At 37.7% G+C, this 21,173-nt stretch overlaps 1 protein-coding gene across 3 annotated transcripts; it reads right to left on the minus strand.

The window, feature by feature from the left end:
* Window positions 1-1,288: 1,288 nt before the first annotated feature.
* Window positions 1,289-21,163, minus strand: LOC117288320 (serine/threonine-protein kinase ULK4-like). Of its 3 annotated transcripts, XM_033769129.1 has the most exons (28): window positions 21,077-21,163; window positions 20,052-20,363; window positions 19,595-19,734; window positions 18,929-19,100; window positions 18,544-18,729; window positions 18,110-18,188; window positions 17,384-17,564; window positions 16,968-17,143; window positions 16,313-16,574; window positions 15,529-15,774; window positions 14,767-14,813; window positions 13,713-13,791; window positions 13,208-13,399; window positions 12,028-12,189; window positions 11,354-11,536; window positions 9,857-9,865; window positions 9,363-9,490; window positions 8,806-8,945; window positions 8,055-8,176; window positions 7,435-7,543; window positions 6,824-6,970; window positions 6,222-6,453; window positions 5,529-5,683; window positions 5,101-5,267; window positions 4,414-4,512; window positions 3,261-3,443; window positions 2,499-2,636; window positions 1,289-2,452 (listed from the first exon to the last, which is right to left on the minus strand). In XM_033769129.1, the coding sequence occupies exons 2-28, from the start codon at window positions 20,287-20,289 to the stop codon at window positions 2,429-2,431; spliced, it is 3,996 nt and encodes a 1,331-aa protein (XP_033625020.1). In that variant the 5' UTR covers window positions 20,290-20,363; window positions 21,077-21,163; the 3' UTR covers window positions 1,289-2,428. The 3 variants fall into 3 exon arrangements, with proteins under 3 accessions (XP_033625020.1, XP_033625021.1, XP_033625022.1); XM_033769130.1 differs by having other exon boundaries at window positions 1,289-2,636; window positions 21,072-21,153; XM_033769131.1 differs by lacking the exon at window positions 9,857-9,865 and having other exon boundaries at window positions 1,289-2,636.
* Window positions 21,164-21,173: the final 10 nt, after the last annotated feature.

Genomic DNA, 21,173 nt, shown 5'->3' on the forward strand with positions numbered 1-21,173 from the left:
ATAAAATAACAAACCTGTGAAAATTTGAGCTCAATAGGTCGTCGTAAAACACCTTGTCATACGAAGTTGTGTGCTTTCAGATGCTTGATTTCGAGACCTCAAATTCTAAATCTGAGGTCTCGAAATCAAATTCGTGGAAAATTACTTCTTTCTCGAAAACTACGTCACTTTAGAGGGAGCCGTTTCTCACAATGTTTTATACTATCAACCTCTCCCCATTACTCGTTACCAAGTTAGGTTTTATTCTACTAATTAGTTTGAGTAATTACCAATAGTGTCCACTGCTTTTAAGGACACAAGTGTTATGAACGGGACTAAAACGCACACTCTGCTGATCAGAAACGCCAGAGCTTGATTCCAGTGTTCATATCCACTCGGCCACAAACACGCCACCAAACTTGGCTTAAGAATCTGAATATGCTATTAAATTGATATTTTATGCATTGATGTTTTCTGATTAGATTAGAATCACTGAAAGATGATTTTGACGGTCTTAAAAAGTACCAGTAAAGTTCATGGATAAGTTTGTGAGCCTTATCAGAATGTCATTACAAACAATTTGTATCTGGTAACTATACAGTAGAAAGACCAGCAGAAAACCCTTGCAAATACAGCTTTCTGCTGATAGTATCAAAAATAATAACAGTATTAACAATATAATTAGATGACAAACAAGGGCCCAGCTATACTCATGGTTTTTAGAAGATCATATTAATTTAAACCATCGATCATAAACAATATAACCAGTGAAACCTTCAAAGAAAAAAAGCTAAGTAAATTCAACAACACTGTGTAAACGGAGGGTGTTAAGTAGTTGTAAATTGACTATGTTATCTATTTAAGATAACTGATTAGTGGTGATCATAAATGATGAATCAAATGTCACTTTGTTAATACAAATGTTATTCAACACTTATCATAAAAACTTATTTCTGATGGGTGCCAGCTGTTTATGACGTCTTGTTCAAACAGGGCTGAGGAAACCATAAAAAAAAGAATAGAAAAGTTGTTTCAAAATGTTTGATTTGTTTCTTAGCCCTAAATTTAGATCCCCCCAAAAAACAAAAAACAACACTAAAAAATTGATTGAGAAAAAGAAAACAAAAAGTAGTAAATGTTATATCCAACAACCAGTGTACTCATGACTTCTAAAAAACAAAATGTTAAACAGAAATTGAAATAATTTATTTGGAAATTTATTTTGTAATGTGGTCATTACTGCTAATTGCTGATTTGTTTGTTTTAAAAACACAGCAAATAATTTTGGTTACAGTCTGAAATACAGATCAAGTTTTTTCACTCCTGTACATTAAATCAGTACAATTTATTATTTGCTTTAATTATATACAAAACTGGTATAAACAGCATTTCATTATCACACACAATAAATAATAGTTATAGTTTCCTTCACAATAAACCTGCAATAGTAAGATTATTAAGTGCAATACACCATACTATTAAAAACATAAATATTTGAATATAAACCTTTAAGGTCGTTGTTATATGTACAATTCCATTTAAATTTAATATCATTTGGCCCATTATAAAAACCAAAAAGACTTGGGGGAAATTACAAATAATAAACATTAAAAAGATTCAATTTGTTTTCGTAATTGTTTGGCCCACCCACCCTAATTTTCTTTGTTTAAATACTCAAAGTATTCATCAACAATAAAATTAGTCTGGAAAAACACAAATTTAAATTTAATGCAGTAAAACAATACGTAGCAGATTGGTTCTCAGAAATAAAACTTTCCAAAAGGATAAATATGAAACTGGAAATCAAACGATCCTTTCATTGATGAATCTAACTTTCTTAAAGCTGAAAAATTTCATGAAAATGATGTTAATAAATGAATGAAGATGATAAGAGATCTCAGCTTACTCTAACTCCGGCCATCTTAAGAAGATGATAAGAGATCTCAGCTTACCCTAACTCCAGCCATCTTAAGAAGATGATAAGAGATCTCAGCTTACTCTAACTCCAGCCATCTTAAGAAGATGATAAGAGATCTCAGCTTACTCTAACTCCAGCCATCTTAAGAAGATGATAAGAGATCTCAGCTTACTCTAACTCCAGCCATCTTAAGAAGATGATTAGAGATCTCAGCTTACTCTAACTCCAGCCATCTTAAGAAGATGATAATAGATCTCAGCTTACTCTAACTCCAGCCATCTTAAGGAGATGATAAGAGATCTCAGCTTACTCTAACTCCAGCCATCTTAAGAAGATGATAAGAGATCTCAGCTTACTCTAACTCCAGCCATCTTAAGAAGATGATAAGAGATCTCAGCTTACTCTAACTCCAGCCATCTTAAGAAGATGATAAGAGATCTCAGCTTACTCTAACTCCAGCCATCTTAAGAAGATGATAAGAGATCTCAGCTTACTCTAACTCCAGCCATCTTAAGAAGATGATAAGAGATCTCAGCTTACTCTAACTCCAGCCATCTTAAGAAGATGATAAGAGATCTCAGCTTACTCTAACTCCAGCCATCTTAAGTACATCTGCCGCTAGTGATGAAACAGCGATATCAGCGTGGGAGCTTGCTGTCTGCATCATGTCTTGAAGAGTGATGCATAAACCTTGACCTTGCTTGCGTAACATATCGGCATGGTACTTCTCAGTAGAAATCTGACAAATAATAATAATAATAATAATAATAATAATAATAATAATAATAATAATAATAATAATAATAATAATAATAATAATAATAATAATAATAATAATAATAATAATAATAATAATAATAATAATAATAATAATAATAATAATAATAATAATAATAATAATAATAATAATAATAATAATAATAATAATAATAATAATAATAATAATAATAATAATAATAATAATAATAATAATAATAATAATAATAATAATAATAATAATAATAATAATAATAATAATAATAATAATTTAAATTGTGCCTCTTACATACAAATGATCGAAAATACATAAGAAAACAAATAAACCAAACTGGTCACCAAGCCAGTGCCCAAACCACAGAATGGGGATACGTCTGTTTATTCATATTCATAAGCTCTCCTTTCAAAGCCCGGTTCATACTTCCTGCGAATACGAATGCAATACGTAACATGGCTGTTTTCGCAGCAAATGTTACGCAGGAGGTGAGCACAAGTCTTATTTGCTGCGAGATTGTGACGAAATATTACTATTGCATTCGCATTCGCAGGAAGTATGAACGGGGCTTAACAAATTAAAAAACCTCTAAAAGTTCTGGATGAGACTCACCACTCTCTTGATGAATCTGAGAAGTAGTTTTTGACGCTTAGCGTCAGACTTTGGCAGAGCGGCAGAGAGACATTCCATATTCTCCTTGGACATTGTTTCTTTGTATTCACCGCCAAAAAGCTGAGCAATCAGCGACAGACACTCACACGCTCCGTTCTTTATGTCTCTTTCTTTACTGCATATCTACAATCAAGAATACACAAAGATTGTTATTATTAGTAACATACATTTCTGGTAATGAAATCAAGGATGCCTCTTAAACTAACTTAATCACTGTACATCACAAGCCTGAGGAAACCTGTAAACAAGAGTGCTTGCTAATGTGAACCAGAGTGTCGTGGCCGAGCGGTTAAGAGCACCGAATTCAAACTCTGGTGTTTCTGATCAGCAGAGTGTGGGTGCGAATCCCCAGTCGTGACACTTGTGTCCTTAAGCAAGACACATAACCATTGCTTCGTCCTTCGGATGGGACGTAAAGCCGTTGGTCCCATGTGTTGTGTAAACGCATGTAAAAGAACCCAGTGCACTTATCGAAAAGAGAAGGGGTTCGCCCCGGTGTTCCTGGCTGGATTGGCAGCATATTGCGCCATAGCACCTTGTAAACCATTACATGGTGCTAAAGGATTAGGTCTCATATCTCAAAATTCGCCCCACTCCTTGCAGTAATAATACCTGGCGCTTTGTATCCTTCGGCAAAAGGCGCGTTATAAATACGGTTATTATTATAAACACCGGGGTCATCCCCTACTTTTCTACAGTAAAAGGTTCTTGGTTCTTTTACGTGCACTACCAATCCTAGTGCATGGGACCAGGGCAATGGAATCAGGGCCAAATTTAATAAAGCCTTTAAGCACAAAGAGTTGCTTAACACAGTTGCTTAACAGAAACAGATTCATCATCATCATTTAGCGGTCGCAACTGAGATTTCATTTACAACGTCACGCCAGAGGTGTTTATCCATCATCATGTTTGGAAGGTCCATGATTTCAGACTCCGGTTACCAATCAAGTTTAAATTGTTGTGACTGGTACCCCAATTTTTTTTTTAGCTTAGCAAAGAAATTTATCAAGCAGTATTTTCTGCTTAAAAGCTTTATAAAAGTTGGCCCTGGAGGGTATCAAGCTTTCTACAATATATGTTAATTTGTTCTTACCAGCTGCATGAAGCAATCAGTGATTTCAGTGAAGGGTTTGTTGATAAGAAGTAAAGACTCTGCTCCGTGGGTGTCCGCATCCGCACCAGACTTCTTGGCCTGTGAATAACAAACAATCAAGAAATCAACAAACAGCTCCTCGAAATAGCAGCATCTTGAGCTTAATTTATATTTTTTGTTCTATGCAAGTTCGCCCCAAACAAGGTAAAGGGGCTACAAGAAGAAAATGATGTAACATGAAACCAACTCGGGAGAGCTGGAGGCAGTAATTGATACTCCTCTTAAAACAGTTAAGATTGTAGGATGGAGGGAAACATCCACCAGGCAAGGAGTTCCAAAGAGATGCAGTACATGGAGTAAAGCTGTCGGAATGGCTCTTTGTTCTACATCTTAACAAATCAAGGGTGTATGAAACAGGGACAAGAAAACAAACAGCTGGGGTTGCCCTTCAATATGAATGACTAGCCAGCAGGACCAACTCTTGAGTGAATTTGTAAGTGACCCTTTTTGCAAAGCCAGCAAACAAATGTTCAGTGGCCTGAAGTTTCAAGGCTAAAATGGCTGTATTACCTTTGGAAAAGACTCTGCTTGGGTCAAAACATCTGGTAACTAACTGTTTTATTTGCATTTATACCATAGGTCCTTTTGGTTAATAAGCAATTTGTAACAACAAATACTATTTTTCACCTGTAGAACCTGGCGGACTGTGGCAGCAACGAATCTCAGTAATATAAGGCTGGTATCCTGCAAGCTGGTAAGCAGCAATTGTACACTCTTTGTGTCTGTATTCTCGTTGGTCTCCATGTAAATGGTCGCCCCTTGCTGGAGGAGGTTACACAGTTGATCAACAATACCTGAAACAAAAAAAGTATCGTCTTAATCGCTGGGCCATAACGCAATAAAGACAAATTTAATTCTGAGACTGATCTGCGATACATTTTGCAAAGACTCAAGATCTGCTAACATAATTATAATTTCTGCATGGGTGGTTTTTGAATGCCAAACAATGAAAAAAACTCTTGAGTTTTTTTAGCAGAGATACAGATTAGTTGGGAAAAGTGACCAATCAATAAGCAAACAAAATACAACTAGCCAATCAGAATACTTGTACTTACCCTGGTCATACAGTGCTTTCATATCAGTGTCTTTATGTGATACCAAACAATGTAAGATGCCGACCAGGTTTCGAACGGCACTGCTGATTGGTGCATTCTGATGATCCAACAAAACCTGGAACAGCACTGGGTAAAGTTCCAATTCTTCAATGCGTCTATGGTAAGAAAAATCAAGATAATGTCCAATTTATAAAATGTTTATTACAAGAAAGCAAAACACTGTCTGAGCAATTTGAGCGACCTGAGCAACCAGATTGACCTGTTAATTTTTTTTCCCGTTTTTAGACAATCATCACAGAGTTCTTTGAATTGGACAAAAACAGTAAATTAAATACAAGAAGCATAAAAGACATCTGAAAAAAGGGATTTTGTGGAATTGACAAGGATAACGCAAAAAAACTCCAAAATGCTTTTTCCCATTGTGGTCTTCTATATATAAAACACTCAAGAAGACAAGTATTGAAATTTGACAAGAAAATTCCACATGGAATAAAACATACGGAACAAGTGACCAAGGCACCCAACAACAGGAGTGCGTTTTGGAGGTTGAACCAAAAAACTGTTTTGGTCAATGGCCAGTGCTTTACCAATGGCAAACACAACCAAAACAGTTATTTTTTATGACCGCCGAAACGCACCCCAACCAGATGATTGGTGTGTGTCACCTGACCTGTCACCTGACTAAAGACTTACTTGATATAAGCTGGGCTCCTCTCAAGTAGAGACAAGAGTAACTTCAATCCATAGACTGGTATCGGATCATTATCCAGTAGTATCTGCTCACAGTGAGGCAGGAACCGTTCCCCAATAATCTCCTGAAGGAGCTTAGGGTTTGTTAGAGGGCGCTCTTCAGTCAGCTGATCGTGGGTTAGGTACAGTGAGGTGACTTCAGCGAACAGACGCAGGCACAGGATACGAGTATCACCTGAAAATAAGTGTAGAATGAATTAAGTCATTGTTTCTATAAATGTAATTATTGTTAAAATTATTATTGTCAACGTTTATTCGACAATGTTGTTACCTACCATTCTCACTAGGCACTAGCGAGGCAAGAGAGGGCAGTATATTCTCAACAATGACATTATGATGTTCCATCAGGATATGTGGATCAGGGAGGGGGGGGTCATGGTGGGTGTGTGTGTGGGGGGGGGGGGGTGTTACCTACCATTCTCACTAGACACCAGCGAGGCAAGAGAGGGCAGTATATTCTCAATGACATTATGATGTTCCATCAGGATCTGTGGATCAGGGAGGGGGAGGGGTCATGGTGGGTGTGGGGGGTGTGTGTTACCTACCATTCTCACTAGACACCAGGGAGGCAAGAGAGGGCAGTATATTCTCAATGATGACATTATGGTGTTCCATCAGGATACTTGGATGTTGAGCTACTGCCTCCAGAATAGAAAGAACTGTATTGATGAAGTCCGTAGTTCCTGACGCACCTGTAAATGTACATAAGAACAATCAGCATTGTTCAGGGCTAAACATTTATACTTGATCATAGGCCTGAAGCCAGTGATTTTAATGTCTGTCCTGTAAACACACAACCGCACAAATACCTGACTTTAGTCATAGTTGACTTTGATGCCTCTAAATTCTCATGGGCATCGTTGTTGAAAAGGTTTCAAGCGTATTTCACGGGTTAGCGGCGAATATTGGCTTCTGCGTGTGCATACTCCACATTACTAGGCATTCTACGCTTCCAAGGCTAGCGCAGATATTCGGCGTTTGCACTTAAGCGGGGAATTGTGATCGTAAACGCAGAGTTCGGTGGTAAGCAAAGCCATGAAATTGGGCCCCTGTTCATCAGAACATTGAAAGATTGGTTTATTTTCAGGGAACTTTCTGCAGAATCAGAGAGTTAGCAGCTCTACTGTATGGGATAATATCTCAATGTTCTAATTACCAATGGCTGGTTCGATACTCGTCTCTCCACAGTCCAGCGACTGAACATGAGCCAAAAGATCACCAACGTCCTCAAGGAATTTTTCCCCAACGATCCGTACTCTGAAAACCTAAAACACAGAACAAACAAGAGGGATTCTTAATGTGATTCTTTGAGTAAATAACCAAAACCTAAAACACAGAACAATTATATAATTTTAAATGCTGGCATGATAATTGGCGCTTGGAAATAAGTATGAACATTTGACTGCGTACAACGACTGGCCTACATGTATATTTGTATTTATATATCCCTTGACTCGGCCAAGCTTGAGTTGTCTTATAACTGCTGTGAAATCAAAGAAAAGTGCAATTAATGAATAATCCAAACGAATTTGAGGCCGAACAAGAAAACTTGACTGGAGCTGGACTTGAACCCCAGTAAGGGCTAGACAGATCAGTTGGTAGGGCACCTGCAAGTTAATGGGGAGGACGCAGGTTCAGGTACGGCTCCAGTCAATGTGTCTTTGTTTAAACCCAATTTTTACCCATTCAGTTTCCCTTGTGGTTTATTACTCAATGCGAAAGAAAACATTTCTTAAAACTATCTCTCTAAATTCAAGAGATACACAGAGTACTGACCTGACTGGTAACCAAATGTAAAGCAACGGGTACCAGTGGTAAGCTGGTCTTCAGCTGCTTGGCTTGTACAGTGGATGGGTGTTTGCGACCAGCTACGGCATTTAACGATGTCACGGCATCACCTGAAACAAAATGGTGGTCAAGATCCTTAGAGAAACTAAAGGCAATTCTAGTTTAGCTTCAGAACATCTCATCAAAACATTGATCATTCAGAAAATAAGTAAGGTTGTGTCCAAATTGGCGACTACAGCTACGACTGTTACTAAGGGTGTTGCTAAGGACATGCTTTACCTCAACACATGATGATGCGGAAATCTAGCCGTAGCCGTAGCCGCTTATTCCGACACAGATTTAGACTTGAAAATTCGCAAATTTTGAAGAATCCTATTTGTGGTGACATCATGTAGATAGATTTCTCTTTTGAGTAAGTATGTTCCGAAGAAATTCAGGACTCACAGGCCTGGAGTTTCATATTTGAGAGGGCAAGATCACTTTCATTTGGCAAAGGGCACTTCCATTGAAAAATCTTTAAGTCAATGGGAAACTTTTGCAGGGTTACCATAGACAAGACAAGGGGCAACAGAGGCAATGGCCGCTGTGGTCTGTGTGTTATTCCAGGCCTGGATTCAACTCTCTTGTGAGTTTGTGGGTTCCTTTTAAAACCATACTTACTCATAAGCGTGGCGTCTACAAAATACCTCAATATATTCTACTGCTAAAAATAATTTAAGACAATCACTGCTTGATTTACCATATATCTGAGGAATAATTTCCACCAGGTAGTTGGTGATAAGATCCAGACATTTGGACATGTAGTTGGCCTGAGCTTGACTATCTGATTTCCCAGTGGAATGTTGACGGCGACTTTCTCTCTCTATATACATCACAAGTCTACAAAACAAAAATAATCAAATTACAATACAACATGAACTTGATCATGTCAAGGTTGGTTTTAAAGGGTTTTGATACCTTTTGTAGATCAAGTTTTTGGTCATGACATGAATCCCTACACACAGTGAATGAAGATTGATGTAATATTACCTGTGAAAGTTTCAGCTTTATAAATTGTCAAGTTTTTGAGAAAAAAATAAAAAATCACAGAGCAATGTTTTCGGAAGAGTCACATAAATCCGTTCAGACAAACAAAATTGTTTGAAATTGTTTTACCAGCACTCATTTCTCAAAAAGTATAGCACCTAAGCAAGTAATATTTGATGGGAAACTTTCTACCATCATTATTTTTAAACCGTGTAAGTTTAATGTAAATCTATGGACATTTGATGAACTGCAACCCTAGTTATTACTAACCTTGCTTGACAAGCTACATGAATCATCTCGAGATTGGTGTTGGTTACTTCAAGAACAGTCAGGAATGTCTTGGCTCTGATCAGAGTAGATGGGCTGTCCAATAAACGCATGATACGAAGAATAAAATCCTGCAGGGCAAGACAAATTATTTGTAAAAAGAAATAAAAAACAATCAACAACAAAAATCGTGCAAGTCTCAAACATTGTGTTACACCTTGGGTTCCCACATATATTGCCTTAACGAACGAATGAAGGAAATATTCAAAATACACATGGCTTTCATGGTCTACTCGGGAAAACAGTTTATGTTAGGCAATATCTCAAACCCGCCCCCCACCCCCCAAAAATCAAAACAAAACATTTATATTGAACAGAGGACTACCTACCTACATAAGGATATAAAACTAAATGGACATAGTAACAACATTTGATATCACAAATAAAAAACAAATGAAATATGAAATAAAAATGAAATATGATTTGGGTGTTATTACCTCAGCATTCTGATGTTATTAGATGTGCAAATAGTTAGTAGAATCAAGGTCAAAGGTTATCCAGTAGCATGGAAGGCAAACAGAGTGATGTTATGACAAAGCACAGCATGAACACAACAACATTATGAACTGGATCAATCAACATTAAAGGAACACGTTGCCTTGGATCGATCGAGTTGGTCTTTGAAAAGCGTATGTATTCATTTGTTATGATCAGAAAGATATTTTAAAAGTAGAATATAATGATCCACACAAGTATTTCTCAAAATTGCACGGTTTTCCTTTCACCTTGTGGACAAACACGATCGGCCATTTATGGGAGTCAAATTTTTGACTCCCATTAATGGCCGACCGTGTAAGTTTGCAAAGTAAAAGGAAAACCACGCAATTTCGAGGCAAATGTGTGTGGATCATTGTATTCTACTTTTAAAACATCTTTCTAACCATATGCATTTTATAACAAACGGTTACAAACGCTTTTCAAAGACCAACTCGACCGATCCAAGGCAACGTGTTCCTTTAAAATTAGTAATGCCATCAAGCAAAATGAGTTGTTCGTCAGAAATATCAGGATGGAGTTAAACAAGCCAAAACGGCCAACAGGGGTAACACTTTAGACCCCTTTTAGAAAATAACAAATAACGATCCTTCATGCAGAGAACTGTGTAAACTTGATGAAATTAAATGAAACTCAAGAAAATGGAAAGTATGTATACAAAAAAATTCATAAATTTTTAGTCAATTTCACTGTTCAGTTTCACCATGTTCACAAAACAGTTTTCATGAATAAACCCGATTGCATAGACAGCAAATACAAATATGTAAATTTTTGCATCAGAGATAAAGAGTATAATTTGTATTTACCCTTTATTAACATCTATCAAATCATTGCAATCCTTTGCTACAGCATAGGATTGAAATTGCCAGCTTCGGTGGCATAGCAAAGCAAAGGTCGTGGGTTTGAATCCCACCAAAGTGATTTGCCTGTGGATTTTTTTTACAGAACTTTTGTTCACAGAATGTTTTTCACAAATACCGAGTATACAGTGCCTAATACACATCGGTGTAAGGGTCAAAATAAATAAGCCGAGTTTGTGCAACAGAATTTCATCACTGAAAGAAGTCTTAGACTGTAACAGAATTTAATCACTGAAAGAAGTCTTAGACTGTAACAGAATTTAATCACTGAAAGAAGTCTTAGACTGTAACAGAATTTAATCACTGAAAGAAGTCTTAGACTGTAACAGAATTTAATCACTGAAAGAAGTCTTAGACTGTAACAGAAGTCTTAGACTGTAACAGAAGTCTTAGACTGTAACAGAAGTCTTAGACTGTAACAGAAGTCTTAGACTGTAACAGAAGTCTTAGACTGTAACAGAAGTCTTAGACTGTAACAGAAGTCTTAGACTGTAACAGAAGTCTTAGACTGTAACAGAAGTCTTAGACTGTAACAGAATCTAACCAAAGGTCACAAGACAAAATAAGTCAAAATCTAACCTTGTCGTGAATCAATCTTTGTAAGTGAGAACCCTCCGTGAGTAAGGCAGCAAACATAGTCACTAATGCCTGCTGGACCTTAGTGATATTGACTGCTAGGGCCTCTAGGATGTTAGGAAGTCCAACTTTATCAATAACACTCTGGAAGATTGCGACTGATTGCCTGGTCACTCTACATAAAGCCTGTAAAATAAAAGACAAGAAAATTGTCACGATAAACCAGCAGACGTTAACAATAAAATAAGCGTCTTATGCTCTTAGCTTTATTGAGGCTAAAGATGCAAGATCGCAGTGATGACATTGATCTTGAATTCGGGTGAAAATCCTCGAGACAACAATGCACTAATAGTGTCCATCGTATCTCAATAAAGCCCGTTTCATATTTCCTGCAAATGCGATACAAATTTTTAATTCACAGGGCTGTTTCCACCACTAATGTTTCGCAGGAGTTCAGCACATTTCAACTGATAAGAGTTAATCATTGTGAATTTGTGACGTCAAAATATGTATCGCATTCGCATTTGCAGGAATTATGAACTTGGCTTAAGGCTAACTCCCTAGCCAGTCCATCGCTTTATGTCCTTCATCCATGACGTATTGGATGATCTCTCCTTCTTTTTCCAGCGTCCAACCCTGCATTATTTCTTTATCAAAGGAAAATGGTTGCAACTTACCGATATAGCGGTGATCTTGAGAGAGTCTGCCGTTGAATGATTGTAAAGATGCCAGAGAACATGACCACTTTCATTGGTAGACATCTTCTGACTATGAGTGCTCATAGTGGAGCACACATTCTCAATACTCTTTGCTGTATAATGCTGAACGATGGAATCTTCCTGTATAGTAAAAAAAGGAAGTCAGGATGCTCTGTAACTATTTGAGTTTAAGGACAGTGGACACTATTGGTAATTGTCAAAGACCAGTCTTCTCACTTGCTGTATCTCATTATATACATATATAATAACAAACCTGTGAAAATTTGAGCTCAATCGGTCGTCGAAGTTGCGAGATAATAATGAAAGAAAAAACACCTTGTCACACGAAGTTGTGTGCTTTCAGATGCTTGATTTTGAGACCTCAAGTTCTAAATCTGAGGTCTCGAAATCAAATTCATGGAAAATTACGTCTTTCTCTCACAATGTTTTATACTACCAACCTCTCCCCATCACTCATTACCAAGTAAGGTTTTGTGCTAATAATTATTTTGAGTAATTACCAATAGTGTCCACTGCCTTTAAACGTTCTATTTTATGAAGATAACAATAACAATAATATATAGTCTCACACAGCGTCCAAATCTACCAAGAAGGTACTCTAGGCATTTGAACAGAAAAAAACATTCTAAGACAATTTTTTAAATTCTTTTAATTATAAGACCAAATTCATTTAGCACCTAGAGGTGATGCGGCGCACTCAGCAGCCACTGCCAGAAACACCAGAGAAAATCCATTATCTAATCGATAAGTGTAACTGGGTTCATTTACCAGGGGTGAGAGTCATTACTAACAATAAAGTTTGAAACTGGGATACAAATTCTAAGGTTTATAATGAAGGCATTTCGACCTTTTGGTAAACCAAGGAGTTATAGATTCTGAGGAACTTTTGGGAACAGTGTCCACAGTACTAGAGAAGTAGATCAAAGAGCAGGATGTCTTTATATGTGGAATATATTGCCTGATTTTCTTCACTAGGCAGACATAAAAAGTCTGAAATCAGATAAAAGACTGACAAATCTCATCCCTGTTTTACATGCATTACACAACACATAGATATGGGTTTACCTCCCATCCAAAAGACAAAGCAATAATGGTCAAGTTTCTTGTCTAAGGAAATGATTAGTTGTTTCAGTCTTACCCCTTCTCGGATACATCTTGCCATGATGGTATAAGTAACAGCAGGGACTGTCCAAGCCTCTACACTACGTCCCTTCCTCTCTTCTTGGGTCGCTACTAGGAATAGAAGCTCTCCTAACGCAGGTAAGATACCTTGCTTTAACTTGGAGTTACGTGCATTGTCTCGAATGACTTCTGTCATCATTGTGAACACCTGAGAAGAATTGAGAAACTTATCAACACATGTCACATTACATATTTGGTTTGCGGTAACACCATGTGTGTATCTACTCACATGTTATATAAACGTCAGGCCTGATACTTCACGGAGGCAACAAAGGTGAATGCCTCCATGCCCCATGGTCATTGCCTTGAAATGTTCAGTCAGGAGACATTTAACATTTCCTCATAGTGTGCCTTTTACCAAATTTAAAATGAAGCCTGAAGGCATTTGATTGGACTAAATTAAAAAAATCTCTTAATTGAAATTCATCTTGGAAAATAACGAAAGGAAGGTATTGACAAACCTCAGTGAGCTGGACTTCTTCCTCAAGTTCTTCTAAGTTAAGAGCAAGTAGACCGATCACACGACCCGCCCTGCAGCGACTAAAAATATAATGAATAAATTATGAATAAGACCTTATATAAGATAATGACAAAGTGTTTCCTTAGTAGAATTTGAAACTTTGATTGGTGGGAGTTCAACCAGCTGATGTTTGCGGTAACACCATGTGTAAATCTCTTTTGAGTGGCGGTGGTTTGGAGAAGAACCGGTGATTTATAACTCATCGTTTCGATCAGTACGCTCTGATTGTCTTCATTCAGGTTGCTCTGATTGTCTTCATTCAGGTTGCTCTGATTGTCTTCATTCAGGTTGCTCTGATCATTAGAACAGGTGAAACTGATGAGTTTTACTTTTCAGAACCAATACTACCAAAAGAGATTTACACATGGTGCTACGCAAACCTCACCTGGTTAAAGTGATTTACACATGGTGCTACCGCAAACCTCACCTGGTTAAAGGGATTTACACATGGTGCTACCGCAAGCCTCACCTGGTTAAAGTGATTTACACATGGTGCTACCGCAAACCTCACCTGGTTAAAGTGATTTACACATGGTGCTACCGCAAACCTCACCTGGTTAAAGTGATTTACACATGGTGCTACCGCAAGCCTCACCTGGTTAAAGTGATTTACACATGGTGCTACCGCAAACCTCACCTGGTTAAAGTGATTTACACATGGTGCTACCGCAAGCCTCACCTGGTTAAAGTGATTTACACATGGTGCTACCGCAAACCTCACCTGGTTAAAGTGATTTACACATGGTGCTACCGCAAGCCTCACCTGGTTAAAGTGATTTACACATGGTGCTACCGCAAACCTCACCTGGTTAAAGTGATTTACACATGGTGCTACCGCAAGCCTCACCTGGTTAAAGTGATTTACACATGGTGCTACCGCAAACCTCACCTGGTTACAGTGATTTACACATGGTGCTACCGCAAACCTCACCTGGTTAAAGTGATTTATATAAAAAAAGTTTAAAACTATTTGAATAAATTAATACACAACTTACACTTCTAATGCTTGGTTTGCCTTCAAACACACCATTAAGGCTGGTACCTGTGTGAATGACAGCAAGAATACAAGGTTTAGTTAATAAAAGATGAAACGTGAGGTACGGAAACAACTGGCATATCAGACGTCAACATTCACTTTGCCTCAACAAGTAATATTGTTACTCAATGTTCAAGGAACATGTTGCCTTGGATCGGTCGGGTTGGTGATTAGAAAGATAAAGTAGAATATAATGATCCACACAAGTATCACTCGAAACTGCATGGTTTTCCTTTTACCTCGTCGACTAACACCGTCGGCCATTTATGGGAGTCAAATTCTTTACTCCCATAAATGGCCAACCGTGTTAGTTCGCAAAGTAAAAGGAAAACCACGCAATTTCGAGGCAAATTTGTGTGGATCATTGTATTCCATTTTAAATAATCTTTCTAACCATATGCATTTTATAACAAACGGTTACAACTGCTTTTCAAAGACAAACTCGACCGATCCAAGGCAACGTGTTACTGAATTGGGGATACATAATATATATTTATCATGGAGATCCTGTTCTTATCAGGTAGCTGCAGGAAAGGTTTAGAAGGGTCTTCTACCACATTCCATCGGAGCCAAACAAATATAACTGTATACCTGTTTATGTGTGTTGTGCTTAGCTTTTGTGACATACTCTGCTAGGATAGAATAGTCAGGCCATTAACTATCTTAATGATCTTTATAATATAATCTTGAACGAGTCTAGGGTTTGAAGTTTTTCACTCACCATCTTAGATTTAATCACCACAGCTCCTATGTTTCCATGGCAACAGATGGTAGCTACATAGTTCAAGAATTGAACCTTTGCTCTTTGACCACTGGCACCCTTGTCTGACATTTTATTAAGGGCTTCAGCGAGATTGTCAACATGGTGAGAGACGTCTGCTGGACTGAGCTTCAATAATTTGTCAACAGAGGGCGCTGTTGTTGGCAAGCTTTTTGCGTCGTATTTCAGAGGAACTGGTTTTTGAATCTAGAGAAGAAAATTCAATTTCATACACAAACTATTAATTAAACTGATTGCTGTACAATTATAACATGGCTGAGTACATCTTGAGGATTTCAACTGAAAAGGTTTTAAACTATCAAGTGGGATTAAGCGAAGAAAAATTGCTCAGGGCAGGACCTGCGAGCTCTAGATTAAAGTCCAGGTGCTCCACCAACTGAGCTTTCTTGTTAGAACATCCTGCGGTCCACAGATGTGTGCCCACAGCAACGTTCTTTTACGTCTAGAACGCTCCCGACTTTTGAGATGCCCCCTCAATCAAATGCCTCGACCCAATTTTATAGAGCAAAATCAATTTCATACTAAGCAGAAAAATTCGCTAAGCGCTATTACGTTTTCCTTACCAGAATAAGGTTGCTAAACTACCATGTCAGGTGTAATATTTGTGACTGGTATCCTGCTCGTTTCTGCTTAGCTGAAAGTTGTTAAGCATAATCTTCTGCCTAAGCAGCTCTATGAGATTCAACCCTGATAATTAAAAAACACTCTTTTATCACTTTTTTACCTTAGAATTATCAATAATTGGTGAGACTGTAAGATCCCAGAGAGTGTAGACCAAGTCCGAGCTAGAACCTCCCTCTTCTATGGACGTCCTTCGATCTCGTTGATATTTCACTCGTTGCTTATTGTCTCCACCGCCTCCCTTGCTGTCTTTGCTGATAGACTTCTTCCTCCCAGAAGTTTTCTTCGGAGGATGCGGCTCAACTTTTTTTGTTTCTTTGGAGGTTGTCTCAAAAGGAGCCACAGGTGAGGTTTGAGGACGAGAGCTAGAGGAGAGACAAAGTAGTTTGTGAAAGGGAGGATATACCTTTGGCAATTACTCCAAAAATTATTGACTATAAGAACTTACTTGGTAAAAAGCAAAGCAGTTGATGATATATTATAAACATTTTAAGAAATTATTCTCTTCTAATGATTATGGTTTTAAAGAAAGGGATTAAAATCATTTCAAATTGAGAAACGCCTCATTTTGATTAGGTCCTTTAGGACATTTTTAGGCTGCAGTCCTCGAGTTCTTGTAGATTTTCTTCACAAATTCAAGCCCAGACAAGGCTAGTTATCCTTAAAGGAAGTAAACTTGTGATGGGAACTTTTAAGACAAAATTTCTAATACCACTCCTACCTCCTTGTGAATGTAAATCCACTTCTAAGATACATACCTTAGAGTAAACTGAGCTTCTTTGGCGGTAGTATCAGTAGCTTCTGGGGTAGGCTGTGCACGGAACGTCTCAAGACCACTAGATTGTAAAGACGTCTTTAAGAGATGTTGTTGACTGGAGGTCCCGGAGCGTGATATCGGACGACCATCGGGTGAGATACTAATCAGGTTATACTCCTGGGATTAAACAAATCAAGGTAGTGTGATTATTTTGATCACTCTATCATTTTATTTCTCAAGAAAAATACAACCAACAACAAATAGTTGTGGCATGTTGTGGCCAAGCGGATATGATTAACACAAATATCCCTCAAAGATGTGTGGTTTTCCTTTTACTTCATGAACTGACAGGGTCTGCCATTTTGTAGAGTAAAACATTTGGTTCATAAACAAAGTGTTAAAAATAAACGTCCAAACCTTGATTTTGTTTGGAGTTTTGGCCAGCAATTCTAGACTTGAAATGGCTGTGTCATCCATTGTTTCCCCTCCCTCTGTAGTAGCTCCTTCTTCTTCCATACCAACAGGCTTTAGATCCTTGTTTTCAGTAAGAAGTTCATTTTGCCAGAAGGGGTGAGCAACAAGCTTGTGCCAGTCTAATCTGTGGAGAGGAGATCACATTGAGAATGAAATCTGCCAGAGAAGAATTAAGGATTTTTAAATACAACTTTATTTTAGGGTTTGGGTACTTTTTGTTTGACACAAAACACAAACGTACACAGATTTACATTAAACTCACACTATTCAAAGATAATAGTGGTAGAAAGCTTCTCTTAAAATATTACTTGTTAGGTGCTGTAGTTGAGAAGTGAGTAAAACAAGTCACAAAAATAATGTTTGTCTCAATGAGATGAAAATTATCTTAGCATGTAAAACTGATATTTGTGACTCTCCTGAAAACATTTCTCTGTGATTTTCACATTTGTTCTCAAAAACTTGATGACTAATGAAGCTGAAACTCTTACAGGTAAATTTTATTACAGAAATCTTCATTCACAGTTAGTAGGGATTTGTGTCATGGCCAAAAACTTGAAATACAAAAGTTAGCAAAACCCTTTCAAGTGTGTAGATTATTTACAAATAAAAGCAAGTTGCAGAAGAAACAGATGTACCATATGAATGTGTTAAAAAAGAAAGAGTCCATACCTCGCATTGGAATCTTTATTTAGAAGACCTTCCAGCAAGTTGCAGAAATCTAGTGATGGTTTGGAAAAGATTCTTGGCCCTGTAAGGAACAATCCATAGCAGTAGATTATTATTACTTAGTTGATTTCTCTCCACAAACTCAATAAATTACAAACACTAAAACCTAAAATAGATACAGAGAAGGATAGATTGAGGAGGAAAAGGAAATTTGTTCCTAAACCCAAAAAGGTTAGGTCTGCCAATCATAATAGATCATAATACTATGCACTGTTAAACTCTCTCTCTCCGTTTCTCTATCTTGGACTTCTAAGCATCAACAAGTTTTTAACAAACCCATTCCTTGTAAATTAAATATAGGGAGACGATACTAAAGCGGGAGCCCAGAACACTTGACCTCATTGGGTGAAATGGTATTTTTGTTTTAAGAAACCCACCTTTAACTTTAGGTGCAGCAAAGCTTTTATTGAGAACCTTATCCACTAATTCTTGGAAGGAGTCTGCGGAAAACGGCGGCTTTCCGGTGTAGAGCTCATAGAGTAAACATCCAAGAGACCAGAAATCACTGGCCATAGAAGGTGATTGACCCTGAAGAACCTCAGGGGATATATAGGACGGGGAACCTGTGAGCAGTTGATGAGAAAAACGAACGACGGAAAGTCAGTAAAATAATAATAATAACAACAAAAGGTTCTCAAGGCGCTGTAACAAAGGAAGAGAAAGAAAACACAAACACAAATTTCAGTTAACAGGAACAAAATGCTTTCGACATGAGGTGTGTTTTTAGAGACTTTTTGAATGAATAAAACAATCTCTTCTCACCCAGTGTTCTTGGTTTTGAGCCATCTCCGTTGGTACCCTGGTCGGCACTGTCTTGACTACTCCCATCATCCTCTCCTACAGTGCTTTCAAATAACTCATTTAAATCTTCACCTTCTACCCTGGACAGACTAAAGTCGTCAAATTTCAGCATGCCAGGACCGTCCAGTAAAATCTGATGGAGGGAGGAGACAAAATTATTCATAAAGTAACACTAAAAAATAAAATTGGTTGCAATATTTGGTACTTGGAAAGAAAGTAGGAAGATTGTTTTGAGAACAAGGGCTGACCTACAAGTGCACATGGTGCAGGCTTTAACTTACTTTTCAGGCTATTTAATCAAGGTTTTTTTTCAAGGGCAAACTAGGAAAAATATCATGCCTGTGAATGCAAAACTAGCAGATTTCGGACCTGCATCTCTTTGGATCTCCCTTTTTGGTGCATGTTTCCCTCCATCCTACAATCTGGACTGTTTTACGAGGAATATCAATTCTTACCTTCAGCTTATAAGAGTAATTATTTGAGCATTAAAGAGGGTTTTCTTCCTGTAAACCCATACCAACAATAGCTTTAAGCCATGTTGGGGCGAACTTGCATAAATTAAGTAAATAAATAAATAAATACACAGAGGTTTGTCGACCCAGTGTATTAATAGGCCTAAATAGATACCTTGGCTGGTTGGACATCACCAAAGAGTATTCCCATCGAGTGTAGATAGTGAAGACCTCGCACAAGATCCAGACCAAACTTCCTGACGGAGCTTTCTGGTAGATGCTCATCTTGGATCAAGAGCTGACCAAGACTGCCTCCTACAAAAAGTGTTTTTAGTTTTAAGAACATTGATCAATATTGATCAATAATGAACAATGGTAAAAAAAGTTTCAAACAAATAAATGAAATTTAAAGTTTAGTGTCCTGTTTTTTTCCCCGTTTTTTTTTTTTTAAATGGCCGCCCAACACATTTTTACTAGACTATTTTCCAAGATGGTTGCTAGCTTTTTTCAGGGTGCTTTTGTCAAAAAATAAGCATCATTATTTTCAAAATTTGTTTTTAAAAAGCAGGAGGCCTCTTAAAAGGTAGCGGCCAGGGACGCTAAAAATGTTTCTTGTTTTAATTTTGACTTACCTGTACAGAGTTCAACGACCAGCCACAGATGATTGGTCGTCTCATACCATTCATAAAACTGCACAACGTTTGGATGGTCAAGCTCATGGGTCAACCTCACTCTATTGGTCACCTCAGGCCGGCGTGCTTTATCCATGCAGTGAATGGCAACAAAGTTTATTGACCCTTTGCGCCGTCCCTTATACATGATCGAGTTCTCATCGCGATTGATTTCATCATACAGGATGAAATTCTCCATCGTGTAAAAACCCCAAATTAAGGGGTTTTAGAAGAGTTCAAGAGGAGATACAGTCGTCAAAGGGGTGGAAGAAGCTGAAAATAGAAAGATATTCGAGTGCATTACAATAATATAATCTTGAGAGCGAGCTGCATGAGATTAGCATAATGATCAATGATGACTGGTGGTAACAATTCAACTTCGGGAGGATGAAGGATTACGATTATCGTTATTAGAAAATTAAATTAAATTAAACAGTTTAGATGACCAGGTGCCTCTTGGAAATTATAAGGACCTGTGAAGAGCATATAGGAAAACATTTACAAATTTAACATCATTTATCAGACACTTCTGTTATTAGGGCAATTAAACGAGTAGCTTGTTCACTCCCTCACTGCACTGCAGCTGCCCAGTTATTCCACTCCAGGCATCAGTTCTGGCTGATCGAGATATCATTCAATTCAAATGACAAATTACATCGAGCTCACTGAAGAAAAAGCAGGAGCACGAGAGCCATCCGACAAAATTACCGCAACCTAGCCAACCAGCAGCACTCTCACCCCGAGTCCCGGCTAATAACTCTCAGTCTCAGCCTCCTCCCGGACAAACTACTCTCTGGAGCCGCCCCTTTATTCAAACTGTCAAAACCCGAAAGAATAAAAACAATCACGTCCCTAAAAAAACACGCAAACAAAACGCAGTGTGTGTAAACGAACAAACCATTTTAGTCATTCATTCTTGTTTGCATCTTATAAACATTGGTTGGAAACTATTCATTAAAAGGGAGGGATTCGTATCATTACCTTACCTTTCATTGCTACTGGCGATAATTCACAGAAACCTGTTAAATCATGAAGTATTTTTGGCTCTGATTGTAAAAACCGCTACTCAAGATCAAAACTATG

Source organism: Asterias rubens, chromosome 3 (genome assembly GCF_902459465.1).
Source record: "Asterias rubens chromosome 3, eAstRub1.3, whole genome shotgun sequence".
Lineage (NCBI taxonomy): Eukaryota > Metazoa > Echinodermata > Asteroidea > Forcipulatida > Asteriidae > Asterias > Asterias rubens.